Source organism: Myodes glareolus, chromosome 4 (genome assembly GCF_982192425.1).
Source record: "Myodes glareolus chromosome 4, mMyoGla1.1, whole genome shotgun sequence".
Lineage (NCBI taxonomy): Eukaryota > Metazoa > Chordata > Mammalia > Rodentia > Cricetidae > Myodes > Myodes glareolus.
In genome coordinates, this window is record NC_142029.1 from 56,633,666 (window position 1) to 56,648,526 (window position 14,861).

A 14,861-nucleotide genomic window follows, 5' to 3' on the forward strand; every position below is an offset into this window, starting at 1 on the left:
ACAACTCAATTCTCACCCGTGCGTGACCGACAATGTTCTCCCACAGTATATGGTGTTCTGTGTTACAATGAACAAGGCGGGGCTCAGGATAACATGACTCCCTGTGTGGTAAATTTACAAAGGACACTGAAGTTCACACGCCAAATGACAAACGCTGAGGAACAAGGTTCTACAGCGTGTTGTGTTGAGGAGGAAGTGCTGAGAGCTACACAGAAGCTAAGCCCTGTGCTTCAAAGTTTCCAAAAATCGTCTTAGTCCATAAAAGAAGGAACATGATGGTGTCTGTATCCTCCCACAGTGGCAGAAACGTCTAAGACAAGATTTTCTTCTATCAGGATACAACTCTGAAAAGGCGCTTAAGACCCACCACAGTTGGCATTCAGCAGGGACAAGAGCCTTATTCCGAAGGATATGTAGCCAGTCACTGCCAACTTACTTTCCATAATAAAAGGTGTATCCCACAGACCCTGGGATGGGTCCCAAGATTGGCTATTACTTGAGTAATACTTGATTTAAATTACTAGAGTGTGGTTTAAACACAAGAGTCACCTGCCTTCCTCATATGTCCACCTACACTGACCCAGACTGTCTGCCATGCAGCTAGAGCATTATCCTGTGAAATGCAGACCCCCAAAGACAGGAAGAAGAGAGCCGGCATCCTGTGCCACTACCACTTGCCAAGGTCAGAGATGTTTCCTTCCTGATGAGATGATGAAGTGGAGCATGACGATGCCAATGTCTCGTAGACTTGGGTCCAGAGTGCAGCAACTCCAAATTTCCCATGGAGGAGGCCTTATAGCTGGAAGTGTGAGCCAGGTGACCTGGTGTGAAGATGATGCTCATGGCCAACCCTTCCTTGGTAAGACTGGTTTGTTCTGGCCACACTGTCCAGTGGATTGAGGAACCACATCAGAAAGCTATCATAGTGACAATTCTAGTCATTGTTAGTCATTGTTAGTGGGGTGTTAGGGAGTGGCTTCCAGGAAGCAGCCCTTGGTGCTGCCAAGGATGAAAAGAGAGAGATTCTGAAGTGTTTGGTGCAGGCAGATACATTGCAGGATGGAGAAGGTGGGAATGGAGAAATAATGAACGTTGAGGCAATAATTGTGCAACTGGTACACTTTAGGGACAAAACGGTGGGACCTGGGTTTCCTAAGTAGAGATTTCCAGGAAACCTTACTTCTTCATTGAAAGATTATGGGGCTCTCCCTGGCTCTCATTCCCCTACTAAGGAGAATTATTGCAGGGGAGCTACAACTAGACTTCTGGAAGACAGGAGTGGAGAGGAAGCAAGAGATTGTTCAAAGGGGGAAAGGATAGAAGAATAATTAAAAAGAAACAACCTTTATTCATTGCTTCTAATTAAAAGAAGGGTATATATCACTGAAATGTCCTATATATAATTCTAAAATTTTTAATCAAGAATGACCATCCCTACATTGCTTCTGATGTTGTAATTAAAGCATAAATAATTGGTTTTGCTTTTAGAAAAATATGGACAATAAGAAGGAAGTCGGGATTTTGATGGACATTGCATTGAATCTGTAGATTGTTTTTGGTAAGGGTGCCATTTTTCTTATGTTAATTCTATCTACCCAAGAGCATGGGAGATCTTTCCATTTTCTGGTGTCTTCTTCAGTTTCTTTCTTCAAAGATTAAAGTTCTTGTCATACGGGTATTCCACTTGTTTGGTTAGAGTTACTCCAAGATATTTTACATTATTTGAGGCTATTGTGAAAGGTGATGTTTCTCTGATTTCTTTCTCAGCCCATTTATCATTTGTGTACAGAAGGACTACTGATTTTTTTGAGTTAATCTTGTATCCTGCTACATTACTTAAGACATTTATGAGTTGTAGAAGTTCCTTGGTAGAATTTTTAAGGTCATTTACGTAAACTATCATATCACCAGCAAACAGTGAGAGTTTGACTTCTTTTCTGATTTGTATCCCCTTGATCTCCTTTTGTTGTCTTATGGCTCTAGCTAGGACCTCAATTGCTATATTGAATAGATATGGAGAGTATTCTATTGACAACCTTGTGGCTGAAAGGCACTTAAGAAAATGCTCAACATCCTTAGCCATCAGAGCAAAGCAAATCAAAACAACTTTGAGATTCCATCTTAAACTTGAAAGAATGGCCAAGATCAAAAACGCTGATGACAGCTAATGCTGGAGAAAATGTGGAGTAAAGGGAACACTCTTCCATTTTTGGTGGGAGTGCAAACTGGTACAGCTACTTTGGAAATCAGTATGGTGATTTCTTAGGAAACAACCTACCTCAAGATCCAACAATACCACATTTGGTATATACCCAAAGGATGCTCAATCATACCACAAGGACATGTGCTCAACTATGTTCATAACAGTATTATTTGTCATAGTCATAACCTGAAAACAACCTAAATGCCCCTCAACTGAAGAATGAATAAAGGTGGTACATTTACATAGTGGAGTACTACACAATGGAAAAAAAATAATGACATCTTGAAATTTGCAGACAAACGGATGGATCTAGAAAACAGCATAGTGAGTTAAGTGACCCAGACCCAGAAAGACAAATATTATATGTACTCACTCATAAGTGGCTTTTAGACATAAAGCAAAGAACACCCAGCCTACAATTCACAATCCCAGAGAACCTAGACAACTAAAGAGACCCAAAGAGAGACAACATGGATCTAATCTACATGGGAACTAGAAAAAGATAAGATCTCCTGAGTAAATTGGGAGCATGGGGACTATGGGAGAGGGCAGAAGTAATAGGGGGAAGTGGAGAAAAATATATAGCTCAATAAAAACAATTTAAAAAAGAGAAGGAAGCCAGGCAGATGCACCAGGCCTTAGTTGTAATCCTTTCACTTTGGTTATGAATGATCTCAGGCCCCTTTTCTGTTCTAAATTACCATAAACAAAAGATACCCAAAAGGAAATGTAACTAAAACTCGGAAAATGCCATGTACTGTAAATACAGTGTTTGCCCCTTTTCAAGCGGCCGGTGAGCTTCCTGAGAGGTAGCTTGGCTTTCGGCTCTTAGCTTTAAAACCCAGTTCACCTCCTCTCCCAGAGATGAGCTGCCCGGGGCAATCTAAAGTCGCGAGAGAGGATGTGAGACCCTGGACCAACCATGTGGGCTTCACTGTTCTTGCATGTTGTCTTAAAGACCAAAGTCACTGATTTCCTAACTTCACATTCTTGGAGAAGAATCCTCCACACTCCAAGATTGCTATCTGTCCCCTTAATTTTATGTCTAGTCATGAGTGATCCATCCTTTCACGTTAGTCATTCTCTCAGTAGGTTTGGCACCATTAGTTACAAGGAAGACCATTAGGTGAGACTTATTGCATTCCAAAAGGGCAAGATTTGTAGACTGTAGTCGGAACCCATCCCTAAGAATGTTTAGGTCTGAGAACTTGAAGGTACAAAAAAGTTGGAGAAATGAACGACCATCAAATCCATATGCACTCAAGCTGGGGAAGTGCTTAGCCCCCGCCCCCGTGAATTTCATAAGCTCCTAAACCACAAAATGCTCCATTTCCTCCCTTTCTCCATGAGCACATCTGTCTTCAGGACCTCTGTGATGATAGAAAGTCTTCCACACACCATGAATCCCGCGCAGGATGGGGTACTCCTAGTGGCAAGCTACAGCTTGAGACTCAGCTATCCCCTCAGTACACATTCCCTGAGAGACAAGTGTGAGGCTCAATGGGGAGTAGTGGGTCCTTCACTTCCCCCCAGCAGTTGAAGGAATGGAAATCTTGCCTCTCCCCAGGGCAGACTGGAGGAGAAACCTGAAGCATGAGGCTTAAGCTTCCATCCATTATTTGCTTCTTCTCCACTGACCTCTCAATGTCTTGGACAAAAATCCATCCTCTGAATCCAGATGGTCAAGCACAGGGAATGGCAGAGAATCAGCAGCCTACTAAAAGAAGACGACCCCCTGGATGCTCACGTAGGGCCCAAAGCTATCTGCCTGCACCCATTTGAGCAGATCTTGTCCCTCACCAAACTAAAAGTTGATGAGGCATACCTTACTCAACAAACCAGAAGTTTCTTTGCAACATTGAGCCTGAGAATGAGGCAGACGTGTTTCTGGCTTCGGATATAGGGTGCTAAGTGGTTCCTGGCAGCAGGAGTGAGAACTCGTGAATACCTACCCATGTTCTCAAGCTATGTAAGTCCAGAGAAACCACTGCTCCAAATGAATCAGAAATAACACATCCTAAGACTGGGACTTCAATATTTCTGAAGGGTCTCCTTTCTCCTGCCTTCCAACTTTGATATATGTACTTACTTATCAAGGGTCTGGGGAGGGTTAATTGAATTAATATATGTAAAGTGCTTTAAGTTTGAGCAGAATGCACAATATAAATGAAAGTGTCAGTAAAAAGGTTAATCTAATTTACATCTAACACTTTCAGTTCGTAGTGTTAATGAACTATATCCTTTTAGAGAGTGATTAATTTATAAAAATGTGATTGTTTTTCCTAATGCTATATATGGGTCAGCTTCTCCTATTACTATATCTAATTTTATAGGAAAACTTAACGTTTTATAAATGAAGATAATAAATCAAATGCTCCTGTAACGGTTATAGTTCATTAATTACAAGGAGACATGCATTAGATTAACATTTATCTGTTTTAATTAATTTGCTGCAATGCAGTTATCCATGAAAATTGGAAAATGTACACATCAGCTTGACATAATATTAACAGTTTTGCTGGTATTTGGCGGAAAACTCTGGGCTTGGCACTGCTGAACTCAGTGTATGACCATAGGAGCATTAACAGCAATGTGGCATGTGCATCAAAGAACTGGGAAGAGACTCCTCACTAAATTCAAACTTCAGAAAATATAATTAACTGAGTCTATACAACAAGATGAATGGAGAATGATCTAAGGTTTTGTTTGGGGGTTTGGAGTCCCAAAGTCTCAAAACAAATTTCTTAAGCACGATCACTATTTTCTTAGCTACTTTACCCCTTCAAAGGACATACAGAGCTGTCTACCTGAATACCTGAAACTTCTGAGGTACAGGATGTGGGCACCATGGAATCCTTCCTGCCTATAGAAATCCAGATGCCCAGAGGATCTGAATTCAGAGACTCTCCCAGCTCATCAGTGAAACCAGACGAGTGCTGACAACCATGGCCTTTCTTTCCCTAACACCCCACGGTGATTTTCTAGTCAGACTTGAGCAAAGGCTGCGTATTTATTTATCCACATAATGAAACAAACATCGTGGGAAAAGAGTGGCAGAAGACACAAAAAAAAATGTGCTTTTATTTTAAATTGACAATTTTCACATGACAATTCAATGCAATGACTCCAAAGAAATAAGTCAAAATTGTGGCTGATTAGCCATTCTCAGCCACGGCGAGACCAGGATCTGCAGACTCCAAGTGCAATTTAAAGGGGCATCTCGGAGAGCTGACTCCTTCACACGTCTTAATGTGCGGTTAATGTCCTGAGCTGGCTGCAGGGTTGTGTATTTTAAATCCCTGCAAAGCAGAGGCTGTAAGCTGGTAGGGAAATGGCCCAACCAAAACCAAGAAGTAGCCTGGTGGCACGGGTTGACTTCTCGAGCACTTCCGAGTGCTATGAGAGGCTCACTTAGCAACGGTCTCAGAGGGGTGAGTGGCACATTTCCCTTTAGGGAGCCACAGTCTTCTATGGAAACAAGAAGATGGCATACACTTTGAAGAAGGAAAAAAGGGAGCAGGTGAAACATGGGAGAACAAAGCCCCGCCAGAGAGTAGATCATCAGGAGAAATAAGCAGTACAGTCTGCCTCAGAAACTCTTGGAACTTAAAAGCAAACAAACAGCCCAGGTCCTCCCTCAGGGCAGTTTCAGGCCTGGTAGGAAGTGGTCCAGGGGCCAGCTAGTTGTCTTCTCTTCTTGAGGTGAGCGAAAAGGGCTGTGGTGAAAGAAGTGGGGGCTAAGAGTAATGCTTCCACTAAAACAGAATTGTGCAGCAACTTGGAAGGAGTCTCAGACCTACCAGTCAGTAGCTTTGGATCCCATGGAGCCTCTCTGACCTCCCTCAGGGCCTCCCTCAAGCTCACATCAAATCACTCTGCTAAGCGGGGCTACCTGAGCAGGGATGCCACGCTGACCATACTGTTCTGGACTGGGAATTTCAGTTCTGACACATCTGTGAGATGTTGAATAAGTTATCTTCTTTCTTGGGGCTTCTGATCCCTGCTCCTAGAGTCTGTAAGGTCAGACTGTGGTAAGAGCTTTAAGACGGCGTCTGGAAAGCAGCCTGCTTTCACCACGCATGCGCACATCTATCAGCTCCGGAGCCTGGAAGCAGGCGATGGAGCCAAAGCCAAGTGAGCTTCCTCCTCAGTTTTGTCAGTCCACCAATCAAGGGCATTCTTACTGCTTCGCATTTACCTGCCTGTACCCAGTCCTGCCCACTGACCCAGTCCCTACTCACCCATCAAGACCAGTTTCATTTTCTCCATAACGCTTCCTCTTCTCCTAACCTTGACAATCCCCCCTCGCCAGACTTTGGGAGCTCCATGCTTGTTTTGGAGCTTGTTTTATTGTTCTGATTCCCCTCAGATAGGAAGACAGAGACCAGAAACTATACTTGCTTATCAGGCTAAATACCAGAAGTCACAGTAGGTTGGGATGATGCTAACTCCATGACAGGCATTTTTCTGCCTTCTGCCTTCTGCCCACTCGTGCCTCCTATCTGTGCCGTCCCCACAGCTCGGTCCTCTCTTCTACCCAGCACCAGTGGTTTCAGTTCAGTTGCTACCAAGCCCTCCCCCATGGTCCTGTCTTAAAACCTAATTTTCTGATGGAACCTTTCCACAGGGTCCAATTAGTGCTGGGCTAGGTAATAAAGAAGAAGACGATGAGTCTCAAGTCATCCTAGTTTGGGTCACCCTCCTCCATGTAACTACAAATCATTCCAAATGCTGTGAATGTCACTGATGAAAAGGAACACTTAGTTGCTGTCTAGGACAGCAAGCTGGGAGGCAAGTAGCAGCCCGGCAGATGATCTGTGTTTATAACCCAAATCACCCCCCATGAGCTCCTCCTCCAAGGACCAGAAGCTCTCCCACATCTCTGGGGCTTATACTTGGAGGTACACTTGCTTATTTATGTGCGCACAACACATTGCCAAGCCTTACTCTCAGCTGGCTCTGCATGAAGTTTCAGTCTGGTCATTAGAAATGAAAGGTGGTTTCAAAGGCGTTCAGAGAGCAATGAAAGGAGCAGGCAGTCTCGTGACTTACACCAAATGTGTGTATGTGCATGCATGTTTGTATATATATATATGTGGTATTTGCTCATATGTGCACTTCTTCATACAATGAGAAACTAAAAGGCAGAGAGAATCAGGTCTGAGCTGAGTGCACAAAGCTTCTCAATTTCAAAGAAGTCAGAAAAGGGAAGCTTCAAGTCTTAGATGCTATGCCCAGGTATTTAGAGGATTGACCATCAGAGATATGGTTTGTGTTTTGTTGTTTTAATGTCTTTTACACCACAATCTGAGATAGAAGTTTTCTGAACTCTATTCTGACAACCACCTTGTGAGAGAGTTCTGCCTCTGTATCCCCACTTTATAGATGGGGAAAGTGTGGGTTAAGGGATTAATCCATTTGCCTAAGATCATCTAATGAAGGAGTAATAAAGCCGAGATTCAAAGTCAAGTTTCTTCGACAACTAAACACAAATTTTGCCTTACAGGACAGAAGAAAAATCTAAAACGTTTATGGAAATAAAAAAAGGATAGCACTCAAGAATGCATGCAGGTGCATACACTAAGCTGGAGGACACTGTTTTTTGCTCATCTTGCAACTCAAAACCAGCCCAAGCCAGATTGCAGGCTCCTGAGGGCCCACAGATCAACCTGGAATCAGGCAAGGAAACACAGACTTGTCCGAGGCAGAGGTATGACTCTCTGGAAGGGGCCAAGCCCGGAAGGTTCCTAGAGAAGCCCATGCCCACATCTGACCACATTTGGATAATAATGAGAATCAAGCTGAGGAAGATCTTCTAACCATAAGACCAGAGGTAACTTGGTATAACTGCAGGTCAGAGGAGACACTAAGTCAATGCTGAGGAAAGTTGGGACCCTTGTGCCTCAGTCAGAGAAGTGACCCCTAAGGGCCAGCACCACAGGAGTCCACAGCGCCCTTCAGGACAGGTATTGAGTGTGTAATATTGTGCAGCATTCAAAGGTGGTTTTGAGTCTGTGGCTGAAAGGACAAGGCTGCTCCCTTGAGCCAGAACACTGGTTTCCACAGATACAAGCAAGTTCTGATTTCTCACCCCACACACAGCCTGCTTACATGTTAGGTGAGACTGTAGTAACTGATGTTCTGCACTCAAGGACTGTACTAAAGGACCTCTTTGCTGCGAGTCTGGCAACTAGAAAGAGAATGGATACTGAGCTCTTGATGCTGTGAGTCCATTGGTATTTTACTGCATGACTCTTCAGGTGACTGACTACCTGGAGTTCATCGTCTTTCTCTTGGCTAAGTTGTGCCTTTCTCTAGAATGGTTTCCGGTGTGTATAAGCTGGTCTTTTCAAGGAATCTGAGAAGGGTTTGGCTTTTTCGTCCTATCCTAGGCTCTAACTACCCAGTCACTGTATTATTTATGAACTGGAACATGGTTACACTGCAAGTTCAACTATTGGTAAAAACCCCCAACAGCTGGCAGCTTCTGGGTCTTCTGCAGCAAGAAGGGAGAACACATTGCTATCCAGACACAGCATCTTTACAGGAGTTCTCGGCCAAGAGAGCACTTCCAAACAGTTGTCCAGAGGGCATGTAGTACAACTCAGAGAGTGTGTACAACTCAGAGGGTGTGTACAACTCAGAGGGCGTGTACAACTCAGAGGGTGTGTACAACTCAGAGGGCGTGTACGACTCAGACAGGCCGCTCCATGCTCATTCCCAGCTCTCTTCTTTCTGCCTGTGCTAGGAAGTGCATTGAGAAAGAAAGAGATCTCTCTGTTCAGTCCCTCTTACAGGCCCTCCTGGATCTTCTCTTTCTTGATGATGGGAATTGAAATGATAGGAACCTTAAAAACATCCGTGTCAGAGACAGGATGTGGTACACAGAACACACAGTTTTATTGTCCCTCTCAAATATTCCTCAGGGATTATATGATTTAGAAATATAAAATTCAAATGCATTGAAATAAGGAATGTCTGCCCTGTAACTATCAGCTCAACTGTTATAATAAATGTGTCTGCTGAGACCAAATATTACTCGGCTCAAAAGAAAGAAAGAAAGAAAGAAAGAAAGAAAGAAAGAAAGAAAGAAAGAAAGAAAGAAAGAAAGAAAGAAAGAAAGAAAGAAAGAAATAGCAAATGGGGCTCTTTGCAGCCTCCTAGTGGTTGGAAAGGGAACGACAAGAAGAATTCAGAGAGTAGCTCTCATTCTCAAGGCCCACAAAGTTTTACAGTAGAACAACAAAAAGCTTGGCTTTAACCATGAAATGGATATGTTCTAAGTGAAGAAAATAACGAACTTAGTTATTATATATGCCTTATATAATAACTAAGGTTAAATATGTATAATATGTATAACACACACAGAGAGCCACACTCTAGATCAGTGGAAGCCGGCATTGCCGTTGATTTACTTTGTCTCCCTAGTCTCTGATTTCCCACTCTCACTGAACAACTGAGCAACGTGTTACACACAAGGAGCTCTCTTCTCAAATGACTTCTTCCCTAGTCTTTTCTTACTGTGAGCTCCCTACCCTCTTTGTCGACAAGAGCTTTTAAAGATGCCACTTACTCTGCGACAAAGTGGTAGATAGCCTCGGAATAAAGGAATCTGCCTGCCTATCCAAAGTGTGTGTACTGGGAGGAGAGCAAACCATTTGGACAGTCGTTGTTTTCTTTATTCTTATTATATCATATCAGCATTGATCACATTGATCCTTTTATACAGACATACACTTTCTAAAAGTCATTTTCGTGATGGTCTTTTCAAAGAAAAAAATCCTTGTTAGGAATGGGGAGGGGATGTTAGAAGGATGCTGCTGTACAAAACTTTTTCATATTATGCCACCAAAATTTAATAAATCAAAAGAATAGAAGTATCTCCCATCTCTAATTTATCACTTGCAAATGACAGGCAGGGCAGTTCTCAAAGCCCAGACAAGGCGAATGGCCTGTTTCCCTAACTCCCCAGTCTCCAGAGAGATCCAGTCTGCTGTGCGCTCCTCCCTGCTCTGCTAGCAAGCCTCTTTAAATCGGGCTGTCTCTAGTTATGAGTCTTTTTCCAACAAGGACAAACCCTCTGTCTTCAAAATATCACCAGGCAGGATTCCAAGGACCACATAATCCCTCACCTTCACCTGACAGAAACCAAAAGCACATCCTTCTTGTCAACAGCGCAGAGAATCAACAAGTTACCACTTAAGTCGAGCGCTCCATCCTGAAATCAGTCAGAGCCTCCCCAGAGCCCACCATCCACCCCAACCCTGCTCCTGCGATGCCTCCCAACCTCGGGCTACCGCGTGACCTTCTGTTCCAGACCCGCCCACTAGACGCCGGTTCCCCAGCATGCGCTCCTCCCAGCGCTCCCTGGCAGCTGTCAAAGTCTGGGGCTCGCTGACTTCTAGGTTCGCCCTGATAGCGCCAGCATTCATGAGAATCTTAGAGGGTTGGAGAGGTCAAGATCAATTAGAAAGACCAGAGAGGAGTTCCGGGCTCGGAAACTCGGACCTCTGGAGAAAAGCAGAGTGCGACAGTAGGGACCATCACATCCCGCGCTTCTTCCGGACTCTGCCCATCATGAGGGTGTACGTTCCCAGGGGACCCAGAGCCTGCGCTGCGGAGCCTGCGGAGCGCCCGGGTGCGGGCAAGGCTTTCAGATGCATACAAGTTCCCACGCCATCCCCAACCTGGAGTACCAGTCCAGCTCAGCTCGCTCCTCTGAAGACGCCCCTGGTTCTTGCCCCCAGGACAGGAGTAGACAGACACCTGTCCCCCGCCCCTCCCCCTGCCGCCTACAGGGCCCGTACCCGGCCCTGCTCCAAGCATCCCTGAGCCGAGTCCGCGAGACTCCCAACCCAGCACACAGAGCCCCAAAGTTCTCTGCACTCCATAGACCTCGCCTTCTCCTTGGCGCCAGGACCCCGCCCAAAGAATGGACCGGAAAATCTCTTGGGTCCACAGCTAAGGGCGCTGACTTCGGAGACCTTGCGCGCAGAAACCGAAGCTGCCACAAGAAAGGGTGGGTACTGAACGCCTAAGTCCGCGGTTTGCACCCTCCAGCCCGCCTTGCCTGGCTTTTTCCTGGTGAGGAAGAAACTTCCCCAGCACCCACCTTTCGCCGCGAGGAGGCGGCGCCGCCGGCTGTCCCCGCCGTCGCCACTGCCGCCGCTGCTCCCCACGCCCAGCGCCAGCAGGAGCGGCACCAAGCACAGCCTCCTCAGCAGCATCCTCGCCGCCTGAGCCGCTATCGAGCTACCGCCGCCGCCGCCTAACGCTCGCTGCCGGTGTCCCCCTGTGCCCGCCACGGGTCGCCTCGCTGCAGCTTCTGGGTGAGCTACAGGCGCCGCCGCCCTCACCCTCCGCCTCCGCTGCCCTCCGCCGCGCCGCTCGCTCGCCGGCAACAGCAGCACTCACTGGCGCGGACCGGAGCGGCTCCGGCGCTCACCCCGGGACGGCCCGTGACGTCACGAAGGGAGGGAGGTGGTTCGTGCATATTCATGAGACGCGGACATTGGCGCCGGGTTGTGTGCTCCCCCGCCTCTCAGCTCAGGCCCCCAACTTTCCACAGCCATCCCCAAAGCCGGGCACTTGTATGATCCCCCTCGGTCAGGCGTAGGCTCCCGAAGGACCCTAAAGGGAGGCTCCAAGGAGCCTTAGGGCCTGGCGTCCCCCCTGCACCTCTCCAAACTGTAGCTGAGAGGTGCGGTGAGCTCCTCCACCAAGTGATCACCTGCGACCTGCGGATATTCTGTAAGGATGCAGGCGACCCTATCCTGGTGTGCCCTTTGAACCGACTTCCCTGAGGAAGAGACAGGATACTGTCTCTCAGGGCCCTGCCCCTGGCTGTGGTCTAGAAATGGACGCTCTATGCCTCCTGGTCTGGGGAGGGCGCCAGGAGCTCGCTAGAGCTGCAAAGCGCTGGTGCCTCTAGGAGTTGTAGGGCAGAGATCACCTAGGACCTGCGTGGCAATGCCAGGCTCTGTGCCATCTCAGCCACTGCTGGAGTCAGGGACTAGCTAAGACAGAAAAGGCAACCTTCAGTCTGCAGTGGGAACCACATTCAAACTTCCCCCTCAGAAGTTGCCACCATTTCCCACTGTCTCTGTAAGAGCATGCCATGCCTTCTAAAATCTCAAACAGGGAAGCATCATCATTGGAGGTGGGATTCGTACTGTTCTCCACACCATCAAACACGCTCAGGCTTCAAAAGGACCAAGATCGTTCCCAGCAAAACCAACCAATGGCTCACAATAAATCACTGGCTGTATTTCAATAGGTGTACTCTTTGCCCACAATTCAAGGGTCGTATGGAGTGAGAAATTATGTAAATAATAAAACACGGAAACAAACAAAATTATGCCTTTGCTCATCATTCATTTAAGACATTTCCTGAGCACTAACTAGATTATGAATGCAGGGTTAGGCAATAGAGAACACCGAGTTTTTCCCCCCTCTGAGAAGCCAAAAAGGGGATGGATGCAGTTAAAAGTCCACATGCTATGGTCCTGCACATTCTTTATGTTGCTCGATGTGAGCCTTTACAAATCAATTACCCAAATGTGTATATTACAACAGCAACTAGACAGCATCTCATAATTAATAAGTGTGGTTTAAAGCACACAACCAAGCCGTAAAATGCATTAAGAGCCTTCTGCCGCTCAGCCTGCCTGTGTGGTCCTGGCAGCACACCTGGGGCCCTGTGGTGGTGAAAGCAGACACTTCAATGGTTGAGGTGACAAGAGGTGCTTGGGAACAGCTGCAAAACCCGATGGCCACAGGGGGCTCGGAGCTCACTTCTGCGTCAGGTCCCCTTGAGTCCCCTGAGCAACACCTGTGCAATGGATCTCATTTCATATGGGAGGAAGTGGGGGCTTAGGAAAGTCAGGTTGCTCCGTTTCCCAAGGTAAAGAACTAGCAAGTGTCAGGCCAGCATCAAGACCTCACCCTTCTTGGATTTGAAAGGCACAATCCGGAGAATGGCCTGCAGAGAAGCCAATGATGAGAAATGTGTATTTGACTAGTTTTCGGTCGTTTGTGCTCCATCCAATGCAGCTGATATTCACTCGAATAAGAACCTCCTTGCTGACTAAATACGATCCCTCCAAGCCTTACACTGACTGTTGTTAAAAATCTACTGGTCCCAAACATGTGACAGGAAGTTTCAAATCCAGACCAAATAATGAGAAGAAGAACATAGAACTAATTTCAAAACACTCCGAAACAGAAAACGGCCAGGATAGAACACTACAGAGAAACACGGTAAGTAGGGACAGGGCACTTAAAAACAGGCCATCTGTGACTGCCATCCATCTCCCCTTCTCAAAAACAAGGGTAAGAGCATTTTAAGAGCATTTTGCTAGATGAAGTAAGTGCTGCAGGAGTTTTAACCTAAGAAGCTGGTGAGTCGTGCCTCTCTGGAGCTGTTTCCCGTGGTGACTCTCTGCTGTTCCAACTCTGAGCTTGGCCGCGTGGTTTGCTTTGGCTGGAACAGTCACAGGCTTGACTTTTTTCTGTTTCTTGGACCCCTGCCACTGCCATGAGAAGAAACTCATGCTGAACCTGCAGGAGGGTCAGAAGCCAAGACAGGGCAGAGCTGAGCTATGCCAGCCAGCCAGCCAAAGCCACTCTAACCTGGTCAGCACAAATGATGCACAAATTGACCACAGACACGTGAGCAAACTCAGGCAAGTGATCTTGGCTGATGCCAAGCCTGGGCCGCATCAGAACTGTCCATCTGACAGTTGAGAAATAGAAATGGCTGTTCCATTAAGTCACTGTGTTCGAGAGTAATTGATTAAGCAATACTATAGCCACTGCATAAGGTCAGTACAAGAAGTGAAAAATGAATATGAGACACTCAATATGCTGTGCATGGCCAATGTTTAATAATACGAATATGTCTCCTTCTTCGCCTACTTTTCAAGTCTCTGAAATTCCTGCCATAACCATGATTTGGCTTTCTTGGGTAGGGGAAAGACAAAATGGCCTGGGTTAGAGTAAATGAAAGTAAAAAAAAATTTATCTTAATAATACTCAAACCGCAAGAGCTTCCATCCACGCCATGTGCACAGCGCTTCCACTGGGCCTCTCCAGGAACAAGGATTCCGTCAAGCACCCCAGCAGCCAGTGGATCCCACTCTCTCAGTACTAGACTGGGTAACAGGGTCGTGTATTTTATGGGTCCTTTAAATCTTGCAACAGCAGTTGCTAGTTCCCATTTTATTGGGATCAGATTTCTACCTCCCAAAGTTTGAATAACTAGTCCTCATTCACATAATTGTGCAGAATATCAATTCGCATCTGCCTAATTCCGCATCCCAACCATATCTGGGATGGTTTCGGGGAGAGGCACGGGAGACAAATAAACAATGAGAAATAGGATCAGAGCAGAAAAGGTAGCTTTCGGGTTTGACGTCTTAAGTCGTTATCCTTCATCACAGTTGAGTAATGATCATTTAACTAACCAGTTATCACCCAAGCGGTGATACAAATCTCTGAGTTTGTGGAGGCCATGCTTCGTATCCTTGATTCATTCTTGTTCTCTTCAAGGTCTCGCTCAAAATTTCATGAGCAGGATGACGTAAGGCCTCGAGCCCAGGGCCCCACCTACAAGGCAATAGTGAATCTCGAGCAATTCATCTGGGTCAATAGTTTTAAT

General features: G+C 46.1%; 1 protein-coding gene across 1 annotated transcript in view; it reads right to left on the reverse strand.

The window, feature by feature from the left end:
- The window catches only part of Clstn2 (calsyntenin 2), a 592,274-nt gene extending 580,659 nt beyond the window's left edge, over positions 1-11,615 (reverse strand). Inside the window, exon 1 of the mRNA XM_048452571.3 lies at positions 11,316-11,615. Coding sequence (XP_048308528.3) covers positions 11,316-11,430 — 115 coding nt within the window. The 5' untranslated portion in view covers positions 11,431-11,615. The remainder of the gene's footprint in view (positions 1-11,315) is intronic.
- Positions 11,616-14,861: the final 3,246 nt, after the last annotated feature.